The following is a 24,271-nucleotide window of genomic DNA, read 5'->3' on the forward strand; positions in this document are numbered from 1 at the left end:
AGTGATGCAGACCATCATCCCGCTGGTCTCTCCCCCGGCGTCTTCACACTCAACCCTACCCCCACCGCGGCAACGGCCCGCCGGCGCTCAAAACGCCGCACCGCTCCCCGAGTCTCCCATTTCCCCTCCGCGCCGATCGACCCGACCCGGGAGCCGAGAAGCGGAGGAACCAGCGGCGCATCCGACGCCCGTAGCCCCACTTTCAGGCTCAGCGGAGGAACTGTGGGCCCAGCTACGCCTCGTAGGCCGCCGGCTGGACGAGGTGCAGCGCGAGGTTCGCCGGACCGGGGGAAACCCGGGGGCCGAACAACACCAGGGGTCCCCCTTCATCCCCGAGATTCAAGAGCAGGCCATTCCGCCGCATTTTCGGCTCCCGTCACTAGATGCTTATGAAGGTGCCACCGATCCGGCGGACCACGTGGCTGCTTTCCGCGCCCAAATGGCGCTATACGGGACGTCCGATGCCCTGATGTGCAGGGCGTTCCCGACGACCCTGCGGGGCCCAGCCCGAGCGTGGTACAGCAATCTGAAGACCGCGACCATCGCCTCTTTCGACCAGCTGGCCAGGGATTTCGAGCTTAACTTCCTGGCTCATGCCAAGCCGAAACCATCGGTGGCGATGCTCCTCGGGCTCAACCAGAGGGAGGATGAGCCCCTTTTTCACTTTGTGAACCGCTTCACCACACAAATCCGCGGCCTATCTGATGCTCACCCTTCTTTAATGATGCAGGCATTCATGATGGGCCTGCGCCCTACCCGATTCTTTTGGTCTCTAGTGGAGCGACCCCCTACTTCGGTACCCGAAATGTTGCAGCGTGCGAACCAGTACATCACTGCCGAGGCATGGATGGTCGGCAAGCGTGACGAGCGCAAGAGGGTCAAGCCCGAGCAGTCCCAACAGCAGCAGCCCGCCACCTCCCGGCGCAGGGCCGGCGGCCTCAACGATGCGGTGCCTGGGTCCCCTCTTCCGGGCCTTAACTCCTCTCGGACCGAGATATTTCTCCATATTAAGGAGAAAGGCCTTCTCAAAGACCCCTACCCGATGAGGAGTCCGCGCGAGCTCGCGGACCGCTCCAAATACTGTCGTTTCCACCGACAGCCCGGTCACGACACCGAGGAGTGTCGGGAATTAAAAAGGCAAATTGAGGAGCTCATCCGCCGAGGACACCTCGGCTCGTACCTCCAACCAGACAAGGAGCTCTCGCCACGCCCGGAGGGCCCCATCGAGCGCCACATAGATGTCATAACCGGCGGGCCGGCGTCCGGAGGGAATTCCGCGGCAGGTGGAAGGGCATACGCCAGGGCCTCCCGAGCTGAGGGCTCCAAACCCGAAAAAGGTCCCGAAGTCACCTTCCCGACCGGGGGATCTGAACTAGCCGAGCATGATGACGCACTGGTGATATCAGCCCGAATCGCCAACGCGCAAGTAAAAAGAATCATGGTCGACACTGGAAGCTCGGCCGATATACTTTATTGGGACGCCTTCCAAAAGCTCGGCCTGGTAAAGGAGAACATGAAGCCGGTATGCTCAACACTCACGGGGTTCACCGGCGCCTCGATCTCGTCACTAGGGGTCATCACCCTGCCCCTAACTTTGGGAGCCTTCCCTAAAGCAAAAACGGTGATGACCTCCTTTCTGGTGGTCGACCTCCCCACGGCATACAACGCCATCCTAGGACGGCCAACCCTCAACAAGACCCGAGCCGTCATCTCAACTTACTATCAAACCATCAAGTTCCCGACCCACGAGGGGGTCGGGGAAGTGGCGGGGAACTCCTGGGAGTCCAGGCGCTGCTACCTGACCGCTGTGTCATTAAACAAGAGAGCAAGGATCCAATCCCCGCTGGAAGACCCCCGGGAGGGAAAAAAACCAACCCCCCGCCCCGAGCCGAAGGAATCCACCGTCGACTTGCCGCTGGTCGAAGGAAGGCCCGATCAAACAGTCAAAATCGGGTCGGAACTCCCCGAAAAAGAACGACAGCAGCTCGTCGGCCTTCTGCGAGTCAACGCCGACATCTTCGCTTGGACGTCAGCCGACCTGACAGGAGTCCACCCGGAAGTCGCACTGCACCATCTGAACATTTCGTCCGACGCCCGGCCGGTGAAACAGAGGCCCAGGCGGCAGGCCCCGGATCGGCAGCTGGCCATCCGAGAAGAAGTAAACCGGCTTCTGGCGGCCGGTTTCATAGAAGAGGCGAGGTACCCACAGTGGCTCTCCAACGTAGTCCTTGTCAAAAAACCTAATGGAAGTTGGCGAATGTGCGTTGACTACACCAGTCTCAACAATGCTTGCCCAAAAGATTGCTACCCCCTCCCGAAGATCGACCAGCTGGTCGACGCCACGGCCGGCCACGCCCGACTCTCGTTTATGGACGCCTTCTCCGGGTACAACCAGATCAGGATGGCACCCGAAGATCAAAAACATACAGCCTTCCTCACCGAGCAAGGGATATACTTTTACAGAGTTATGCCGTTCGGGTTAAAAAACGCCGGGGCAACCTACCAGAGGACGGTGAACAAGATGTTCGCCCACCAGATCGGACGAAACATGGAGGTATATGTCGACGACATGATCGTAAAGAGCCGAACGGCGGAGGATCATCCCTCCGACCTGGCGGAGACATTCGACACTCTGCGGAGGTTCGGCCTACGCCTCAACCCCACCAAGTGCGCCTTCGGTGTGACCTCGGGAAAATTCCTCGGATTCATCGTACACGAAAGAGGGATTGACGCCAACCCGGAAAAGATACAGGCCCTCATCGACATGCGGCCTCCACGGACGATCAGAGACCTGCAGCGCCTCAACGGGAGGCTAGTCGCTTTGTCGCGCTTCCTCTCCCGATCGGGAGATCGCTGCCACTCTTTTTTCCGGGCCCTGAAGGATCCGAAGAACTTCCAGTGGACGGCGGAATGCGAGACGGCCTTCGAGCAAATGAAGCTACACCTGGCCAGCCTCCCTCGACTCGCTTCGGTCTCCCCAGGGGAGAAGCTGAGTCTCTACCTTGCCGTCTCTCGGCATTCGGTCAGCTCGGTTCTAGTCAAAGAAATTTCCGGCGACCAACTACCGGTCTACTACGTCAGCCACATGCTGAGCGGGCTAGAAGAACGCTACCCGCCAATCGAAAAGTTGGCGCTGGCGCTCGTCCTGTCGGCGCGGAAACTCCGTCCCTACTTCCAGGCTCACCCGATAGAGGTAATAACCGATCAGCCGCTTCGGCTTATCCTGTCCAAATTCGATGTTGCAGGGCGTCTCCTCAAATGGGCAGTGGAGCTCGGCGAGCACGACATACAATACATACCTCGGACCGCCATCAAAGCCCAAGCCGTGGCAGACTTCATTGCGGAGCTGACGCCGAATACCGGCGAAGAACTCGAGCCACTGCGCGATACCTGGACCCTCCACGTAGATGGCTCGGCCAACGCGAATGGCGCCGGCGCGGGTCTGGTTCTAGCAACACCTGACAGCCGCTCGATCGAGCGCTCCTTCCGCTTCGGGTTCAGAGCCACCAACAACGAGGCAGAATACGAGGCTCTCCTGGCGGGGCTCCAGTTGGCACTGGAAATGCAGGTGACCGACATACGCGTCATCACCGACTCGCAGCTGGTGGCTAGGCAGCTCGATGGCGAATACGAGGCCCGGGACCCGACTATGGCAAAATACCTAGCGCAGGTAAGAAGCCTGGCCGCCAAGTTTGCCCATTTTGAACTGTCGAATGTTCCCAGGAGCGAGAACCAGCGAGCCGACACCCTGGCTAAACGGGCGTCCGGCCCGTCCCCCTGGGCTCGACCCGAGACCGAAGAACTCCCCCGCCGAGCCATAGAGGTCGTCGCCACCGTCGCTCATGGCGCGCCGGCCACTTGGGTACAGGAGATGTTACGCTTCAAGCAGGACGGAACCCTGCCCGACGATACGACTACAGCTCGGCGCTTGCGTCGAACGCAGGCGTGGTACACCGAGGAAGGAGGACGGCTGTACAAACGGTCTTTCTCGCGCCCCCTGTTGCGCTGTCTAGAGCCGAGCGAAGCCAGGACGGTTTTGTCCGACATGCACGAAGGAGCTTGCGGGGAACACATAGGCGAGCGAGCCCTGGCGCACAAGGTACTCCGACAGGGGTACTACTGGCCGACCATGCGCCAGGACGCAAAAGCTCTCGTGCGGCGATGCGGCTCGTGCCAGGAGCACGCCCGTACCACCCGACGACCGGCGGTCCTGTTCACCCCCGTCGACTGTGCCTGGCCATTCGCGCAATGGGGACTGGACATACTCGGGCCTCTCCCGCCCGCCTCCGGCCAACGGAAGTACATCATCGTGGGAGTGGACTACTTTACCAGATGGGTCGAAGCCGAGCCCCTAGCAACCATCACGGAGTCGCAAGTGAAAAGGTTCGTATGGAGAAACCTCATAACCCGTTTCGGCCTGCCCCAGTCCATCGTCGCCGACAATGGACCGCAGTTCGCCAGCAGGAAATTCCAAGAGTTTTGCGCCAAGCACAAAATTCAACTGAGGTTCAGCTCGGTGGCTTACCCCCAGGCGAATGGGCTAGCTGAAGTTACCAACCGGGCCATCGTCGACGGACTCAAGAGAAGGGTATCCGCTACCCGATCAGCTTGGATCGACGAGCTCCCGAGCGTCCTGTGGGCGCTTCGCACTACCCCCAAGACCCCGACCGGGGAGTCTCCCTATAGCCTCACGTTCGGGACCGAGGCCGTGTTACCACCCGAGGTAGCCGTCCCGACTCCGCGGACGGCAAACTACAGCGAAGAAGCCTCGGGCGAAGGGCTCCGATCAAACCTGGACCTGCTCGAGGAAAGACGGGCCGACGCACACCAAAAAGCCCTTTCTTACAAAAGAGCCGTAGCAAGGGTCTACAACCGGAACGTGCGACCCCGGTCGATAAAATTAGAGGACTTGGTCCTGCGCAAAATCGAGGTCAGCCACCCCACCCAAGTAAGGGGGAAACTGGCCCCAAAGTGGGAGGGACCCTATCGGGTCATCGGAGTTTCCCGACCGGGGACATTCAGGCTCGCCACAATGGATGGCGACCCCGTGCCCCGGACTTGGAACATACAGAACCTTAGGAAATATTTCGTCTGAAGAAACAGACAACACGCAACCACAGAAGATCGAAGGAAAAAATCATCTTATTAAAAAGGAGGGGATACAGAAGCCAAAACCCATGCACAAAACCCTCGCACCCTCGACCCGATGTGCAAAAAACGACCCTCACTCCTCACCCGGAGTCTTCGGGCGGTCGTCAAACGGCACGTCCTCCGGCATATCCACCTCCAAGTCCACGGGGTGAGAGGCGAACGGATCCCTTTCCACCTCGGAGCCGGGAGGGCACGAAGCGAAGCGACCCAGGGCAATCCTGTATCCATACTCGTAGGATACTCGCCCCATTCTGGTCAGTCCGAGCTCAAAGTTCTCGGACTTCTTGTAAGCCTCGATCGCCTCCTTGTCCTTCGACGGGCGGAGACGAACCTCCTCAGCCAACGCCTCGGAAGCAGCGCGGGCTTCAGCCTCGGCCCTCTCCGCCCTCTTGGAGAGACCAAGCGCCTCTGACTTCGACTGGCGGAGCTCGTCCCGATCCAAGCGAAGGGACTCCTGAAGCTCCTTGACCAAATCACCCGACCGCTCGAGCTCCGCCCGTAAACGCACCACTTCTTCCTCAGAACAGGTCGCGCGTTTTTCCGCAGCCGCCACCGCCTCGGGGCCAGACCCAGCGCGAATCTCCTCCAGCTGACGACACAACTCGGAGTTGCGCTCGCTAAGGTCCCAGATTATCTGGCCAGCATCACGCACTCGGTCCATCAGCGCCGTCGAATAATGGAGGCCCTGCCACAAGAAAATAAGGGTCAGCGCACAGTCACAGGGATACCCGGAGTTAGCAAAAGGCTTACCAACGTCAGGAACCTCCCCGCCTTGCTGAGCATGGCCTCCGAGGGCAGAGTGTACAGGTCCCGAGCCAGATCGGGATGGAGCACGCCTCGAAGGAAGGCGGCCGAGGGATCTCCCCCGGCCCATACCCGGTCCCCTCGGGACAGCCCCTTCCATCGGGCGACCAGCGGGTCGGAAGCCTCCCCTGTCGGAAGCTCGCCCATCACCGCTGCCCATAGGGGCTCGTCGGCTCCCGCGCGTAGCCCGCACAGATCATCCACCGTGGGCAGATTCGCCCTCTTCCCGGCCGCCCCCTGGCTAGGCCCTTCAAATCGGGAAGGCCCCTCCTCCCGAGGGGTCCGCTTGGCACCCGCAACCATTGGAGGAGCGGTCCCCGCCTTGGTTTTCCCCGGACCCGTCGTCCTCGCCTTCTTGGACGGACGTCCCGCAGGGATCTCCAATGGGGCACCCGCCGAACCGGGCACCGGGTCGGCCGGGGAACGCGGGGGGGAAGCAGCGAACTGGCGCGGGGAAGAAGCCGACGAAGAGCGATTACCACGGAGGGACAGGAGCTTCATCCCTGCGAAAAAGACAAGCGAAACCGTCACAAACTGTAAAAACAAATAAAACGTGGAGAACACCCTCTATAAACATACCCCCGAAAGCCGGGCTAAGACCCGCCTCGGCTAGCCACTTCTCGGTCATGGCTCGGATAGCCTGGGAGCCGGGAAGGATTGCCCGAAGCCTCTTCAAATCCCGACACTCCTCGTCGTTCAAATCCGGGACGGTGTTATCTATCACCCTCACCGCCCACCGAACACCGAAGCCCCAATCCCTCGGCCAGCTGATGTAAAAAAAACGCCCCTTCCACCCTTTATTACTCGAAGGGGCTCCCCCGACGCGAAAGCCGGCCCGGGCCGACACGAAATAGCCCCCCGGCCCCTTGAGAAGGCGGAAACATGAAAGAAAGAGGTTTCGGGTAGGGGTGATGTTAGCATAATAACACTCCCCCAAGAACGCTACCAGGTACCGCCATGAGTTAGGCGTCACCTGGGAAGGAGAAATCCGCCAGAGAGATAGGCAGGAAACAATGAGAGCGTGAAGGGGAAGGCGCAACCCAGCCTCTAGGGCATCCTGGGTCAGCGCAAAACCCCGGGGAATCGGGTCGTATGACCGCTGCCCCGGATCAGGGGCAGTCAGGACGAACTCCTCCGGGATGTAATAACGCTCCCGGAGCTTCTCCAGCGACGACCCGCTCACCACCGAGTCGAGGTCGTGCGGCCACATTAGAGCCTCAAGGGCTCGCGACGCCTCCTCGTCGGAAGAAGACGGAGGCACGCTCTCCCGGACTCTGTCAAGGGACGAAGGCGAAGAGACAGGTGAGAAGGACATTCCTTACCGGCTTTTGGAACGAACAAGAGAGACGACGTGGGAGCGACTGTGGGATGGTAGCGTGGGAGAGGGGAAGGAGCGATGGCAGAGAGAAACAACGAGGTCCAAGACTCAGCAGCAGAAGGCAAGAACGGACAGGATACGCCATTTATGTAAAGAAAAACCCGCCGAAAGAGACGCCCCTTCGTCTCCCCCTAGCGGCCGACAGCTCATTCGCACACCCACTCGCATCAGGGAAGACCAACGGACACCCCATCATAAATGCGGACCCAAAGCCGCTGCAAGAAACGACGTGGAAAATGGCCACTACGACTTCTCAACGCCTAAAGAGAACGACGATCGTGTCTCATGCTTCCCGAGACCACCTCCTCGGCGCGGCCAGCCCGCCCGAGACGTGCTCCTCGGCCACATGTTTCCCGAGACCACCTCCTCGGCGCGGCCAGCCCGCCCGAGACGTGCTCCTCGGCCACATGTTCCCCGAGACCACCTCCTCGGCGCGGCCAGCCCGCCCGAGACGTGCTCCTCGGCCACATGTTTCCCGAGACCACCTCCTCGGCGCGGCCAGCCCGCCCGAGACGCGCTCCTCGGCCACATGTTTCCCGAGACCACCTCCTCGGCGTGGCCAGCCCGCCCGAGACGTGCTCCTCGGCCACATGTTCCCCGAGACCACCTCCTCGGCGCGGCCAGCCCGCCCGAGACGTGCTCCTCGGCCACATGTTTCCCGAGACCACCTCCTCGGCGCAGCCAGCCCGCCCGAGACGTGCTCCTCGGCCACATGTTTCCCGAGACCACCTCCTCGGCGCGGCCAGCCCGCCCGAGACGTGCTCCTCGGCCGCATGCCCCCGAGACCACCTCCTCGGCGCGGCCAGCCCGCCCGAGACGTGTTCCTCGGCCACATGTTTCCCGAGACCACCTCCTCGGCGCGGCCAGCCCGCCCGAGACGTGCTCCTCGGCCGCATGCCCCCGAGACCACCTCCTCGGCGCGGCCAGCCCGCCCGAGACGTGCTCCTCGGCCACATGTTTCCCGAGACCACCTCCTCGGCGTGGCCAGCCCGCCCGAGACGTGCTCCTCGGCCACATGTTTCCCGAGACCACCTCCTCGGCGCGGCCAGCCCGCCCGAGACGTGCTCCTCGGCCACATGTTTCCCGAGACCACCTCCTCGGCGCGGCCAGCCCGCCCGAGACGTGCTCCTCGGCCACATGTTTCCTGAGACCACCTCCTCGGCGTGGCCAGCCCGCCCGAGACGTGCTCCTCGGCCACATGTTTCCCGAGACCACCTCCTCGGCGCGGCCAGCCCGCCCGAGACGTGCTCCTCGGCCGCATGCCCCCGAGACCACCTCCTCGGCGCGGCCAGCCCGCCCGAGACGTGCTCCTCGGCCACATGTTTCCCGAGACCACCTCCTCGGCGCGGCCAGCCCGCCCGAGACGTGCTCCTCGGCCGCATGTTTCCCGAGACCACCTCCTCGGCGCGGCCAGCCCGCCCGAGACATGCTCCTCGGCCACATGTGTCCCGAGACCACCTCCTCAGCGCAGCCAGCCCGCCCGAGACATGCTCCTCGGCCACATGTGTCCCGAGACCACCTCCTCAGCGCGGCCAGCCCGCCCGAGACGTGCTCCCCGACCGAAGCGCCTACGCAGCGCAGCCTGCTCGCCCCAAACATGATTCCCGGTCGCGACCCACGAAGAGAACCGTCACATACCGATCAAAAGCCATGCCTCGAATCCCCACCGTCCGATGCCGAGTCATGGCTTCCTTTGGGGGGGGGGGATATGATATGGCAAAAAATGGTAAACCCCGCCCCCGGCGACTTCCCCCGCACGTGGACCGGCGCGGCGCCCCAGGGAAAGCAACAAGGGCAGCAGAATGCGTCCGGACGTTAGCCTCACGGAGCCCACAGCCCCTTCAGTTGACCCAGCACAGTAGGACGAGACGGAAGTGGGTAGCGGTTGAAGCTCGCCCATACCCTGCGATCCCCCGCTCCCATACGCAACGTCTTCAGCGATATCGGACGCTATCAGAGATACGGCCCCGACCGACGGGATGGCGCAGCCGAGAATGCCGGGTTCCCCTATAATAGTCCTCAAGCCCGAAGGGAAAGGTAAGGCTGAATTCCCCCAAAAAAACAACCGCCACTGCATCTCTCTAACTTGATCGTCGGAGGGGTCGGGTCGAGCGCACCCGACCATTGTGCAGGTATCAAGCCGAGGTCTCCCGACCGGGACGCGCCGGATGATCCCCGCTCGGGAAGAGTCGCCGCATCGCCCCGAGTCCGAGGCCGCACCCGACCATCCCGGTGGAGACGAGTACCGCCCCAGGGAGATCCCCGCCATTCGGACCCTCGAACGAGCCGAGACGACCTCCCGGGTCACGGCTAAGAAAAAGGGTGTTTACACTAAATAGAAAAAAAGGTGTTTACACTAACACATTCGTCGATAGAATTCATATCAAATCGTTTGGTATCCTGTGATTGCCAAGATGTTGGGCTCGATATTTAGATACACTGAGCCGAGTCGATGGCAAGAAGAAATAGATGCTCTGTGTAGGACGGAGCAAATACAACACAATCAGCATTTCAATTTGATGTTGTTCCATTATCTTTCTCCAATATTTGCACGATCATGCCTGTATCAGTTTTTGATTCCAAAGGATTACATCTCCGGCTATGCTGACTTGTTGCACGTGCTCGCTGCCGAAGGCATTCCACACAAAGAGCTGCTAGAGACGGTAGCGTTGACTGAATTGATAAACAGTGCCCTCGGGCGATTCTACTTCCGGATGAGGGTTGGTCGAGATTCCACAATCCCACAACAATGCCTTCATCTACACTTACTAGTGGATTCCTGTGCATCTGCATTTCCCATGATCTTATCAGCCAAAGTAAATAATAAGTTGAGAACACTATCTTTACACAGGGACGAGGAGATGGTTCTCAAACAACAGTCATGTCAGATCACAGGTGTTCCCGCAACCATGTTTGGAAACCTCATACATCTACGCATCTTACATTTAGGTGCTACGAGGATCCAACAACTTCCTCACACGATTGGCAAGTTACTCAACTTGAGATACCTCAACCTTTCTATGAGTGAAATCCATGTACTTCCTTTATCCCTATGTAACCTTCGAAATTTACGAGTTTTAAATCTAGCTTCGTGTGAGAAGCTTTGGAGGTTACCCGGACGAATCCACAATCTTAAGAGTCTACAGATCATAAAGTTAGCTTTTTGTGCAAGACTTCGAAGGCTACCCAAATCATTCAGCGGCCTTGTAAATCTACAAGAATTGGACCTCGAAGGTTGTCATGGCCTCATCGAATTACCCGAGAATTTTCATAACCTGAGAAAATTGACATACCTGAATATAATCAAGTGTCGCTCTTTGGCACGAATGTCCAGTGGTTTAGAGCATATGCATAACCTCCAAACACTATATGGATATTCGATCAGTACAATCAGTAGTATTGGAGATGTCATCTCAGAGTTGCAATCTCTAATAGGTCTCGAAAAACTTGATTTGCGGAATCTCCAAATCGTCTCAAAACTAAAGGATGCTTCCACTCCTCCAATGCTGTTGCAAGATGTACTACCAAAGCTCAAACATTTGGCACTGCATTGGAAATGGGATAATATGAATGATGTCGAGATTGCTTCTGATGTCATATCGTTGCAGGTACTCGAGGGCCTCCAACCTAATATATATTTGACAAAACTAGAAATCATTTCATATGTTGGTAAGGACTTCCCCGTATGGATGAATGATATAACTTTCTATCTCTATAATTTGACGGAGATCAGATTGGTCAATCTCCGGAGATGTGAAAGGCTGCCACTACTTGGGGAACTAGTTAATCTCAAGATTGTTGAGATCAGCGGCATGGATTTAATCACTGTTGCAACATTTCATACTCGTTATACTGGGAGAATAATAAGGTTTAATAAACTAATTTTCTCTGAAATGCCTCAGCTAGAAAAATGGGCAGAACCAGGAGAAGGAAATGTTGCATGGGTCATTGAAGAATTGACACTGATGCAGTGTCCAAAATTGAGGACATGGGATTCGAACCTGAGGGTGAGAAAGTTGAACACTTGGTTGAACAATGAGATGCTATGGCATTGTGGATCCGTGGGTTGGCAGAGACTCATCAGTGTTACTCGCGAGTTGACGATTGTTGGATGCCAAGAGCTGATGTGTTTGCCACAAGTTTTACGGTCGAATCTACGGGTCAGCCAGTTGACCATTATTCGCTGCAATAAATTGATCTCTTTACCAAATTGGCTGGTAGAAATCAGATCTCTAAAATCTTTGCTTATATCTGGTTGCACTGAGCTGTCATACATACCACTGCAACTCAAAACACGGCCAGATCTTCTACTACAACATAGTGGTTGTCCCAAGCTACGGTTCTAATGATTTCCACTTGAAGTCACCCCCATCAGAATCTTCAGCATTATTCCCCCTCTCGCTCTAATCTCTGCAGCTACAACCTGGTATGCATACTAATATTTTAGCTCTTTGCTATGCCCGCTTTATACTTGTTTATCTGATCAAGTATTCCATATGCTTGACCGCATGATGTTGCCCCATCGATGGTGTCACGCTATGCATCGAGAGAGAAACAAATGAACAATCGTTTGATGTTCTGCGATAATAAACTCCTATGCAATTGATTCTATATGGGAATGTGTATATGAAATTTGTACCTATTTGATGTAGTTGATTAAACAACATCGTCGATGCCTATTGTTGTTGTTGTTGTTTTTAAATCATCTAATACTATAACTGGTCTATCTATTACTGTTGTGTTGCATCTTTGAACTCATGCATGTGGATAACGTGAAATGGATGAAGGTTTTTGATTCATTCGACGTTTTCTTTATGTGGTTTTATCAAGTATATAAGTATAATGTGTTGGAAATTTTCATGAGTTCAATAAATAGAGTAGTCTAAATAAATAGAATAGCCTCTCCTCATATGACTGAAAGCATCACGTCAACCTATAATCCAAATGAATTAATGTTTGATGTGATATATGTTAATTTTAAGCAGTTTGATTTAGATTCGTTATTGTAAGATTTTTGATATGGTACGAGAGATAACGTTAGTGGGAAAAAAATTGAATGAGTAAAAAAAATGATCTAAATGATAAAGAAATAAGAAGGATTGAGCCAATTAAGCTATGGTTTGATTGAATCAAGATGAACTATCACGAAATAGAGCCAATGTAGCATTCAAAAATATTGAGTACTTTTAAGGGTAATGGGAAAACAACCCAAACTTAATATGAAAAGTTATTTAAAATATTAAAACATATAAATAAGGGAAGATGTTTAAAATATTTAATGTATAAATAAAAAATTAAAAATATTGACGTGAGTAAGATGAAAAAAGATAGATAAATAGATAGAATAGTCTAATATGGCTAAAAATTAAAAAGTTCCAAGTTATGTTTGGATTGAATTGATGTTTGACTTAATATATATTAATTATAATTAATTTGACTCAACTCATCGTCATTTATTTTTGACATAATATATATCGAAAACGATATAAAGAGAGTCTTTGTCATCTATTGGATGTGCCTCTACCTATCTTGACGATAGGAATCGATGGATGCAAGCATTAAAAAAAATAGAAAGCATGCAGAAATCAAGTCGTGTTTCGATGATTCGTAGTTTTGTTTGGATGCTCTCTAATTTCTTATTTCCTTAGATAAAAGATTTATCGAAGAAATTTTTTTTCTTAAAATGCTTGTGGGTTTAAAGTTCAAAATCTGATGAGTTGAGCTTTAGGCATACATATCAAATGGTAAAGAACACAAAAGGTATTAAGATTTTATAATTTAATTCATAGATGGTGTGCAGAAGAGCTTAAGGAAGAAGAAGGTACCCATCTTCCTTTACCTCCCCATGATCAATCAATGTTAGTGGTTTGACAGAAGATTTTTTGAATAAGTCTAATACTTGAATTCCTGTTTACTGTTGGACTCTCTGAATTAAGCTCTCTAATGTTGCCGGTTAAATACATTTGGCAATTTTTGTGATGGTCTGCAAAGCAAGAATAGTGAATGTAAACTTAAGTTGGAATGGCATGACTTTCACATATCCTTATATATGTTTTTTTTTATGATGAACTTTTAAATTTGAGGCTTACTCAACTGATATTGGTTCTTGAATTCGGATGCAAAAATACTATGGATCATCGGCGTCGGCGTGTTGGGGTGTCATGCAAAAAATACTATTACAGAATGACTATTATATTCTGTAATAGTCACGAAGCATGGTTCTCCGGTGACTATTTTAGCTGCGCATCAAGCTTTGTGAAGAGTTTCTAAGCATCCCATTGTTAACGAGCTTTTGGTACTTTCATCCAGTGTATCGAATAACATCTATTAAAACAGAAACTTGCAATTCCCCCATGGTAGGATCCTGCAACAGAAGGAAGCACTCTTCGGCTATGTTTATGTATAAGAATAAAACTTTTATCTCATCCGATTAGCTATATCTTTTTAGGACTCGAGAAATAAGAAATATTGGTTTTGGGACTCGGCAAATTTCTTAGGACGAGAAAAATGGGTTTAATGTTTCATCACTTACTTCTGACTTTTTCTTCTCATCCTTTGTTATATTTGTACCAATATATTTTTCTAACTAAAATGAGATTGTAGGAGCACTTTACCACAAGTATTTGAACCAACGTTATTGTGTCTTCTTCTCCACATCCCTTGTCATATTTGTACCAATATATTCTTCTAATTAAAATGATATTGTAGGAACACTTTACCATAAGTACTTGAACTAACATTATTATTATATTTGATACTTGATCGAATAATGAATGATCTTCACTCTGATGTCTTATTAATGCATCATTTGCTGAAAGAATCATGGCTTTTTCTTCTATTAATAGTCCATTTAGCTTCCTAAGCCAATCTTTTCATTCTCTCTCTACATGATTTTAGAAGATATTAATAAATTTATTTTGAATAAATTAATATTTCTTTTTTATGTTCTCAAAATTTCAGATGTTCCCGGTGAAGTTGGGTTTGCAAAGTCAATGGACAATCTAGTCGAGTAAGAAAATTAGATAAATATTATGAATTTTTTTCTAAAATACATTACAAAAAAGAAAACTTCTAATGAGAATATTATAATTGAACCTCGATTTAGTGGGCATCAGACACTCGAACAAAGGGAGAAATCATTTTATGCCGAAAATCAAATAATTCATTGTGATTTTGCTCAAGTGCCAGAGGAGTATTGGATTTGACTTGTGTGAGAAGGACGAAGAGTACATGGCTAGTTGCATAATTGTGGTGTCGTCTTGTATTTTTTGAAATTCTGATTTTTTGTGGACGTCAACAAGCAGCAAAGGTACAAACTTCTTTCATCGTAATGGATCATAGCATTAATGGTTATATTCATGAGCAGATTAACAATTCTAAGGTCATATGTATCATCATACTTTTCGTGGGGATATAAACAGAAATAACTTTTGTATATGAACAAGTCCTAGTAGACCATAATACGCAGCGGAATTAAATGAAATCAAAATCAAATAGAATACCAAGGTATACGTGAAAAATCACTTTAACGTGAAGGGTAAAAATTACGGGGTAAACTAGAGATAATCCACTATGAGAATAATGAATATACAAATCTCAATCTCTTGCCCTAAACCCTAGCAACAACCACAAGAGAATAACTGGGATACAAGGATCACGTCACTGTCCACAAATCTAAAACCTCCCCAAGTAATCACAGCAAGAGTCTACTATAGATTTGATCTATCCTGAGATAAGAACACTACTAGATGATTGAGAACAGTCTCTCTGCGTTGTCCTTGTTTTCTTTCATTTCTTTCTCTTGCTTTTTCTTCTCCTCTTTGTTGTTGCAAAGATCACCACGTTGCTATAGTTTTTCTCCCAAAAATGCAACCACCTATCCGAAAAGGTAGCCACCACACCCCCCTTATATTGATCTAGGATTAGGTTAAGAGGGGGTGTGGGTTATGGACTGCTAGCCCAACAACCTCTCCCTTCAGCCCATAAAGGAGGCTGTCTCATGATTCTTTAATGTGAAGTCATGTCGACCAACTGTCGGCATATCTCATGTCTTTCTTTTGGTAAGGTCTTCATTCCATTTGGAAGTATCACCAAATCATAAGTGTGGTTCTTCTGAAAAGCATCCATCTCTTCTTGCATAGCAATTAACCATTTCTTTTTCTGCTCACTTTCAATTGCTTCCTAGTAATTCTCTGGTTCACCTGCATCAGTAAGCATCATATACTCATATGTAGAGTATCTTCTGAAAAGTTGACATTGTCTAAAAGATCTTCTCAACTAAGATTCTGCGGGAAGTTGCTCTCTAACTTCTTCTTGCTCAACATGTCCTGCAGGTAGATCAACATCAGATTCTACACTATCTTCCTGCACATCTCTCCCATCACCCTGATATACTGGAGGAATAACTGGGATATAATGATCACGTCACTGTCCATAATATCTAAAACCTCCCCAAATAATCACAGTGATTTAACTTGAGATGAGAACACTGCTAGATGATTGAGAATAGTTTCTCTGGGTTGTCCTTGTTTTTTTTCCTTTTTTTCTCTTGCTTTTCTGTCTTTTTCTTCTCCTCTTTGCTGTTGCAAAGATCACCACGTTGCTATAGTTTTTTCCCTAAAAACACAGTCACCTATCCCAAAATGCAACCACCACACCCCTTTATATTGATCTAGGATTAGGTTAAGAGAGGATGTGGGTTGTGGGCTGATAAAGTCCACGTTAGGCTGAACATGTGGGTTCCCATCTTAACTAACCTTAGAATATCTGTTTCAGTATATTTCTTTTCATTACTCTACAAGTGTATTTATATTCTTGTTAAGACTATCCCTATATATTCTTTTCAGATGATCCTTATAATTGTTTCGGCGTATTTTTATTAGTTAACATGCTACAAGGCCACAAGCATGTTTCTCTTATCAAGACTACCTAAGTTATCTGCTTCAGCTGCATTTTGTATAGACATAACTCCATATCTCAAGTTTCAGAGTTGGTCTTAGACATAACTCCATATCTCAAGTTGCATTTTTTTCTCTTTCTTGGTTCGCTTTTGTATTGGCGTTAGTCACCGTAAACAAAGCAGAAGCACTAGTGTATGGATAGTGATGGTGAATTGGTTGGTATTCCTGTGGTCGAAATTTTGATATATACTGAGTAATTACATAGATTGAGATGAAATTGGGAATCGACCAAAATATTTTCTTTACCTTTAGGTCAGAATCGTGGTTCGACCTGGCATTTGTGCAGCGTATTTTTCATTTCTCGTGATGCTAATTTCAACGCATACGAATATGATCTAATTTAATATTTTTTAATAAAACATCATAAATCTTGCTTTAGATGTCGTTGAAGGAAAATTTTGTACCCTTCTTTTGCTACATAGTTGTATATATGTATGATGTAAATCTCACTATTCATCTTTCTTTATTTCTCCATAAATATTATATGTATTTCTGCAAACTTAATGAGTTTAAATTTGGTTTAAACTATATATTATATGTGTTTCTACCCGATGGATCCTTCATCAGACAGTATGGAGGTCGGATTGAATCAACTAAAATACAAAGAGTTCAACTACAATCAACTTTTATCTTTTGCGATAAATTAATTGATGTGATCTTGCTTGCATGAAAGCCGCGGAAAGAAGACCATGGAGAACAATAATGCGACTAACTAACTGGGAGCTTGCTTGGGACGATGGAGATTCTTGATTTGTTTCTTGTGCCGACGGTAAGGCAGATTCCAAGAGTGTGTTGGTGGTATTGGTGGCACAACCTTTGGAATCCTCCCAATTCGGAGACGGTGATGCCCTTTATTCATGCGTGAAACTTTCTCGAGATGAAACAGAATAAAGTGCTTGATCAGAGGTGTGCGTTACAATGGCGGGGTACGTCCTCGTGGTCGCGTGCGTTCGATGGTTAAGGCAAATGCCAAGAGTAATATAGAGAGAGCTCCACTAAAAGGTGAGGCGAGCGAACTCCGAGACTCCCACCCGACATACTACACACAAAGAAGAAGAAAAGGAGGAGTGAGATCTGAACCATACATGGCGGTGTCGTCCGATTTGAAGTTCGTACTATTGGAAATACTACCGACGCCTGAACTGATGGCGCAAGGACGGGAGCTCCGTATCCAAAATCACCTGGAGATGGTTCACGATTGCATCTGGGCCCTCAATGCGGCGATCATGGATGCCCAGATGCGAGCGTTGAAGGAGCCGGAGGTGGAGGATTGGGTGAACGACGTCGGGATAGCCGTCGCGGACGTTGAAGACCTGCTCCGCAGCATCCTGGGCCGGCAACCGAGGGGAGCGGCGGCATCCGACCTCTTGCCGTGCTCCTTCCCCAACGTCGATGGAGTAGCATCTCGCCATGCTATTCTACTAGAGCTGGAGGAGAAGGCACGCAGGTTGAATTACCTCGTGAGGAGAGGGTCTTCGCTGTGCCTTCGAAAGGAGATGATGGATTCTACATATCCACGACGAGAAGAAGAAGAAGAAAAAAAAAAAGAGTATTTCACCATCTTGAGAGAAGAGGTGGTGGGAAGAGACCGAGAAGTAGAAAAAATCATACATGAAATCTATCGGAAGCAGCAACAACGATCCAACAATGTGCATGATCATGATGGGCTTTGGTTCATCGTCCTATTCGGCGGGTCTATGGTGGGGAAGACGTCCATCGCTCGCATGGTTTACCACCACCCATGGGTATGCCAGCATTTTAGTCATCGAGTCTGGATTGACGGGTCCAAATTATCCGCTTTCAACACCATATGGGTCATCAAAGAATTTATGAGATTGATAGCCGGGGAGCCATGCGAGGACGTCTGGTTGTCTTATGATCGATTCGGTGAAAGTCACAGATACTTCCTCATCCTAGATGACTTCCTTATTGGGTCGGATGACCAGGACAAGTTCGATCAATTGGAGCACTTTCTCCTTCTCGTGGGTGAACCGGGCAGCATTGTGATGCTCACCGGTGATTACGACGTCAATATATTTTCAGAAAGGTGGCACAGTTGCTTAAGACACAATGTTGGTACTATATCGAAGGACGATTGGGTAAATCTATTCATGAGACACGCACTGAGCCATCCTGATCAGGCCGAGGTGGAGGAAGAAAGGATGCTAGTTTCGTTAGCCCATAGAATTTATAAATATTATTTCGGATGGTTTCCCATATATGCCAAGGTGTTGGGCTCGATATTCAAATACACAGAGATGAGTCGATGGCAAGAAGAAATAGATGCTCTGTGTATGACGGAGCAAAGAGAACACAATCAGCATTTCAATTTGATGTTGCTACATTATCTTTCTCCAATATTTGCACGATCATGCTTGTATCAGTTGTTGATTCCACAGGATTACATCTCCGGCTATGCTGACTTGTTGCACGTACTCGTTGCCGAAGGCATTCCACGCAAAGCGAAGAAAGAGATTTTTATGCGTCCTCTCTTATACTCATTATTCAAAATAGTTCATAGACCATTAGTAATATCAATAAATAGTGTCTTGGAGCGATGCTACTTCCGGATGAGGGTTGGTCGTGATTCCACAATCCCACGACAATGCCTCCATCTACAATTGCTCGTGGATTCCTGTACATCCGCATTTCCCACGACCTTATCAGCAAAAGTAAACAACAAGCTGAGAACCCTATCTTTGCATAGGGAGGAGGAGATGGTTCTGAAACAACAGCTATGCCAGATCACTGATATCCCGACAGCCATGTTTGCAAACCTTATACATCTACGCATCTTACATTTAGGTGCTACAAGGATCCAACAACTTCCTCACACAGTTGGTAAGTTATTAAACTTGAGATACCTCAACATTTCTCATAGCGAGATCGAAGTACTTCCTGCATCCTTGTGCAACCTTCGAAATTTGCGGGTTCTAAATCTAGCTTGGTGTGAGAAGCTCCGAAAACTACCAGAACAGATCCACAATCTTAGAAGTCTACAGATCTTGAAGCTAGCTTTTTGTGCAAGGCTTCAGAGCCTACCTAAATCCATCATAGGCCTTGTGAATCTGCAAGAGTTAGATCTTGGAGATTGTCATGGTCTCGTCGAGTTACCTAAGGATTTTGGTAACCTGAGAAAGTTGACGAAAGTGAATATGATCAGGTGTGGTTCTTTGACACGAATGCCCAGTGGATTAGAGCATATGCATAACCTCCAAACATTATCCGGATATTCGATCAGTAGTATTGGAGATGTCATCTCAGAGTTGCAACCTCTAAAAGTCCTCGAAGAATTTGATCTGTGGAACCTTCAAGTCGTCTCAAAGCCGGAGGATGCTTCGACTCCTCCGATACTACTACAAGACATACTACCCAAGCTTAAATGTTTGGCACTACATTGGAAATGGTATAATATTGATGATGCCGAGATAGCTTCTGATGTTATATCGCTGCAGGTACTTGAGGGACTCCAGCCTAATATATATTTGAGCAAACTAGAGATCACTTCGTATTTTGGTAAGGAATTCCCGAGATGGATTAAAAATATGATTCTCTATCTTTATAATTTGAAGGAAATTAGATTGGTCAACCTCCGGAGATGTGAAAGGCTACCACCACTTGGGAATCTACCTTATATTAGGATTATTGAGATAAGCAGCATGGATTCAATTACTGTTGTGGATGAAACATTCTATACTAGAGATACTTCGACATTTATAAGTTTAGATAAACTTATTTTCTCTGAAATGCCTCGGCTGGAAAAATGGGCAGCAGATACACAAAACAAATATGATGTAGGGCGCATTACAGAATTGACACTGATCCAGTGCCCAAAATTGAGGACATGGGAGTCGAACCCGAAGGTGACAAAGTTGAACGTTTGGTTGAACAATGGGATGTTATGGCATTGTCAATCCGTGGGTTGGCAGAGACTCATCAGTGGTATTCTCGAGTTGACGATTGTTGGATGCCAAGAGCTGAGGCAATTGCCACAAGTTCTACAGTCGAATGGAAGGGTCAGACAGTTGACCATTATTAGCTGCAATAAATTGATCTCGTTACCAGATTGGATGGTAGAAATCGGATCTCTAAAATCTTTGTTTATATCTGGTTGCAAAGAGCTGTCATACATACCACCGCAACTCAAAACACGGCCACATCTACTACAACTTAGTGGCTGTCCCAAGCTACGGCTCTAATGATTTCTACTTAGTCACCCCCATCTGAATCTGGCTGGCTGTCCTTCAGTATTATTCCCCCTCTCGCTCTAATCTCTGCAGCTACGACCTGGTATGCATACTAATATTTTAGCTCTTTGCTATGCCCTCTTTAATCTTCTTTTATCTGATCTCTGTTTGTTGAAATATTAATTAAGTACTCTATATGCATGCATGCATGCATGCATTCATGCATGATGTTGTCCTATTGATGATGTCACGCTATACATCGAAAGAGAAACAAATGAACGATTGTTTTGGATCATTTTGATGATATTCTGCTATAATATACTCCTATGAAATTGATTCTATATGGGAATGTATACATGAAATTGTACCTATTTGATGCAATTGATTTAGTTGATTAAACAACATTGTTGATGTCTATCGTTGCTGTTTACAAATATTCTATTATTATAATTGGTCTATTTATTACAGTGGTTGTTAACTACAAGCTTGAAAACACTACTACTTATTGTAGGTGGTTGAATGGATATTGAAAATGTCTAATATTGCACTTGTTAACCATATGGATGAAACCATTTATTATTGTGGTTATAGTTTGCTATGCAAAACAGTATATTCCTATGGTCAGTACTCATAGTGTAAAATTGTTGCGGCTATCACGTTACTACTGTATTTGCTTTCTGCAAGGCCTAAAATATCTATCACTTCGTTTGGTGACCAAAATAATAAATCAATTTTTATTTGCGACTGGTATAACAAGTCATTAATTGTGAATGATAGGGGTAAAAATGGCGATGTGACACGTCATGACAGTATCCCCCTGAGCGACACATTGCCCGAGGCTCGCCATACCCTGTAGCAGCTCGGCCTCACACGTAGCCCCAGTGGCAATGTCAGACGCCACCAAAGGTACAGTCCTGCCCTGCAGACAACTACGTCAGGTAACATCAAACCTCCTCTATAAATACCCCTGAGTCCTAAGCAAAAAGGGGAGGACACACTGAACACACGGAGGTTTCTCCTCCTCCTAAACCCCCTCCACATCTTTCGCTAATTTGATCGTCGAAGGGGTCGGGTCGAGCACCCCGACCCGACCTTTGTGCAGGTGCGAAGCTTTCGGAGATCCCCGCCTTCGGAGATTCAGCTTGCTCGAGGAGCGCCCCCACGGAGGTCTCCATCTTCCGGACCCAAACCAAGCCGTGACGGCCCCGAGGCCACGGCTAAAAAGTTACTTACCGTAACAATGATAGTTTATAACCGTAATTATAAATATTATGTGATTAGAATGGTAAAGATGTATAGCTACAACCCGAAGGTAAAGATATATTTTGTTATAGTAATTGATTGTGACATCACGACGAAGCTACACAAAATAATTATATTTTTTTTTTGCCACTATGGTGTCGTTGAGAGACAATTGAGTGATGCATAGTATTAATCATTTTAATATATTAGAATCACTCGAGGAGCACATGAATTATCAGTTTGAGATCTACATCCGAGTTGAATGTAGAATATTTCGAGTCTATTAGCTTCTCATATTATATATATTACAACATTCAATGGTATCCTTCTTCATCTCGATGTAACCTCGAATTAACCTAAATAATTCTGAAGAACTTGTGTAGGGGGATGAAATCCTTTGGGTCGTTGATTTCGAATATACTTTGTTAGTAAATCTTAATGCCGTGATCGAGGTGTCAGGATGGCTCAGTCCGATCCCATATGTATAAGGTTGCTCATGTAGATGCTCGATTGGTGGAAGTGAGCGGGTCAAGTTGAATTTAAGTCTCATCTCCGGTTTTCTCCCTTGGCGAGCGACCTGCGCGCCGTTCTACGTGTATTACGTTGCCGTTATCTGCCGAGCTGAGTAGGTGAACTAGAAGGTGGAAGAGGCTCCGCAGGGTCTCGGCCAGTGCGCTGTTCACGTCCATGGCGTTTCTCGGGAAGAACGAATTGAAACCTGGAGATGAGCTAACTGAGCTCCTCATCCGAGGCACTGGGCCTTCTGCTGGCCATCTACTAAAACCAGCTGATGAGGACCAAAGCTACAAGTGTGGAAGGTGGAGGGAAAGCATGGTGAACTTTATAGGGTCAAGAGATCGATCGACAGTGAGGCCATGTGGAGGCGCACATGCCCTCCTACGTGTAGTTGGAGTGCCACGTGTGACAGCAAGCGAGGCGGTGGATACGGACACCTGGGGAACAGCCACGTGATGGGGACATGGGAGGCACCCCATGACTCGTCCGCCACCACCGGCCGCCGGTCCATTAATGCAACAATGGAATGCGTGTTTCGAGGAGGCGGACGAGGAGCCTTTACATCTGTCTTAATCCTTCCTTCTCATGACAATGGAGAGTGAAGAAGGGACGACTGTGGTCCTGAGAAGAGATCAGGCAATTGCCAAGGGAGAAGAAGCGTTTACCATTTGATTGGTTGCACAGCAGCAGTTTATATATATATATATATAACCGGTTTAATGAAGTCAACCGGTTCAGCTCACGTGATCAGTTGAGTTTTGCATACACTTTTCTAAAGCTGAAGAGAATGAATCCAGGAAGGCCATTTTATCTAAATATGTTTAAGGTAACATAACTTCTCACCATACTGAAGTTTGAGAATTAAAATATGAAAACCCACTTTTGCTTGGTCTTCAAGTAATCGACTTGGAGAGGTCACTGCTTAACTATTGTTGTATCCAGGTGATTTGCACTTACAGTTTATTATATTATTTTAATTATCCGAGTGGAGTATTTATTTGAACTGTGGAGATCCTACTTTATAGTACCCAAAAACCATCTATGTTGACTATGATCTGACCAAGCCTATTCTATGGCGGCACAAGTGTCAGCACTTGCAAGTTTTGTGTATTCACCAATAAACTCTGAAAGGTCAAGATGTATCTTCTTTTATTACTCACAAGACACCTTTAAGTTGTTTCATTCTTGTCTCGAGCACACGTGAGAGCTTCTCCTGATTAATATATATAGCTAACAAAGTCTGTTTTCTTTCTGATCGTTACTACATTTGTAACAGATTAAAATATTGGTTCTATAGTTTGGTTATTTCAAGTGCCTTCTGGTTTTTCACATTCTTTTCTCTCATTAAAAGCAAATTTAATGGACTGTCTCCAATGCTTGTTTAAGATAGTCGTAAGAATATATATCTGTTTAGTACAGCACTATGATAGATCACAATTTAATCTTCCCTGATTGTTTTAGTCTATATCGATGAGGAAGATAATCCATGACAAAATATTTTTCCTGATAGAGAATACAAAGTTGTCAAAGTAGCCTTGGACTATTCTGGAAGACTGTAGTAAGGGATGAAAGTAAAGAATCAATTGTAGTTCTTTAGTGTCATAATAGATCATTTAATACAGCTGGTCATAACATTTCTCTGGAAAAAAGAGTACAATATACGCAAACAAATGCCATGTTTGATCATTTGGAACTCACCATCTTTCCTCTGCCACAGGATTGTGAGCGGAGAGCAATTGGCAAATTGTTCCATCATAAGTTGGTAGATCATTCTTCACCGGTACTTTGAGAAGATAATTTTAGATTCTTCAGTCTCATACTAAGCTTGGAAGGTAGGAACAGACAGCTTGACCACCAGAGACTCCTCGAATCAATGCTCAGCTACAAAGGGAGGGAGGAAGAACCAGATATGGATTTAATTCCTAGAAGAGCAGAGGCTCTTCATGCGGATTTTGTTGCAGAGCAAGGATCTTTTCTTTTTTGTTTTTCATAAGTCAACCTTTCTTGCTGTTTGTTGTATTCTCATTTTTTTT

General features: G+C 48.3%; 1 protein-coding gene across 1 annotated transcript; it reads left to right on the forward strand.

Moving 5' to 3' along the window:
- Positions 1–17,232: 17,232 nt before the first annotated feature.
- Positions 17,233–21,691, forward strand: LOC135650886 (disease resistance protein RGA2-like). The gene is made up of 2 exons (XM_065170547.1): positions 17,233–20,583; positions 21,258–21,691. Exon 1 carries the CDS (start codon positions 17,247–17,249, stop codon positions 20,490–20,492), a length of 3,246 nt encoding a protein of 1,081 aa, XP_065026619.1. The 5' UTR covers positions 17,233–17,246; the 3' UTR covers positions 20,493–20,583; positions 21,258–21,691.
- The last annotated feature ends 2,580 nt before the right edge of the window (positions 21,692–24,271 follow it).

The sequence above is a fragment of the Musa acuminata genome, chromosome BXJ3-10 (genome assembly GCF_036884655.1).
Source record: "Musa acuminata AAA Group cultivar baxijiao chromosome BXJ3-10, Cavendish_Baxijiao_AAA, whole genome shotgun sequence".
Taxonomy (NCBI): domain Eukaryota; kingdom Viridiplantae; phylum Streptophyta; class Magnoliopsida; order Zingiberales; family Musaceae; genus Musa; species Musa acuminata.

Bases quoted from the DNA above. Each gene is read 5' to 3' on its own strand.
- LOC135650886 (XM_065170547.1), top strand. From the start codon at position 17,247: ATGGTTAAGGCAAATGCCAAGAGTAATATAGAGAGAGCTCCACTAAAA.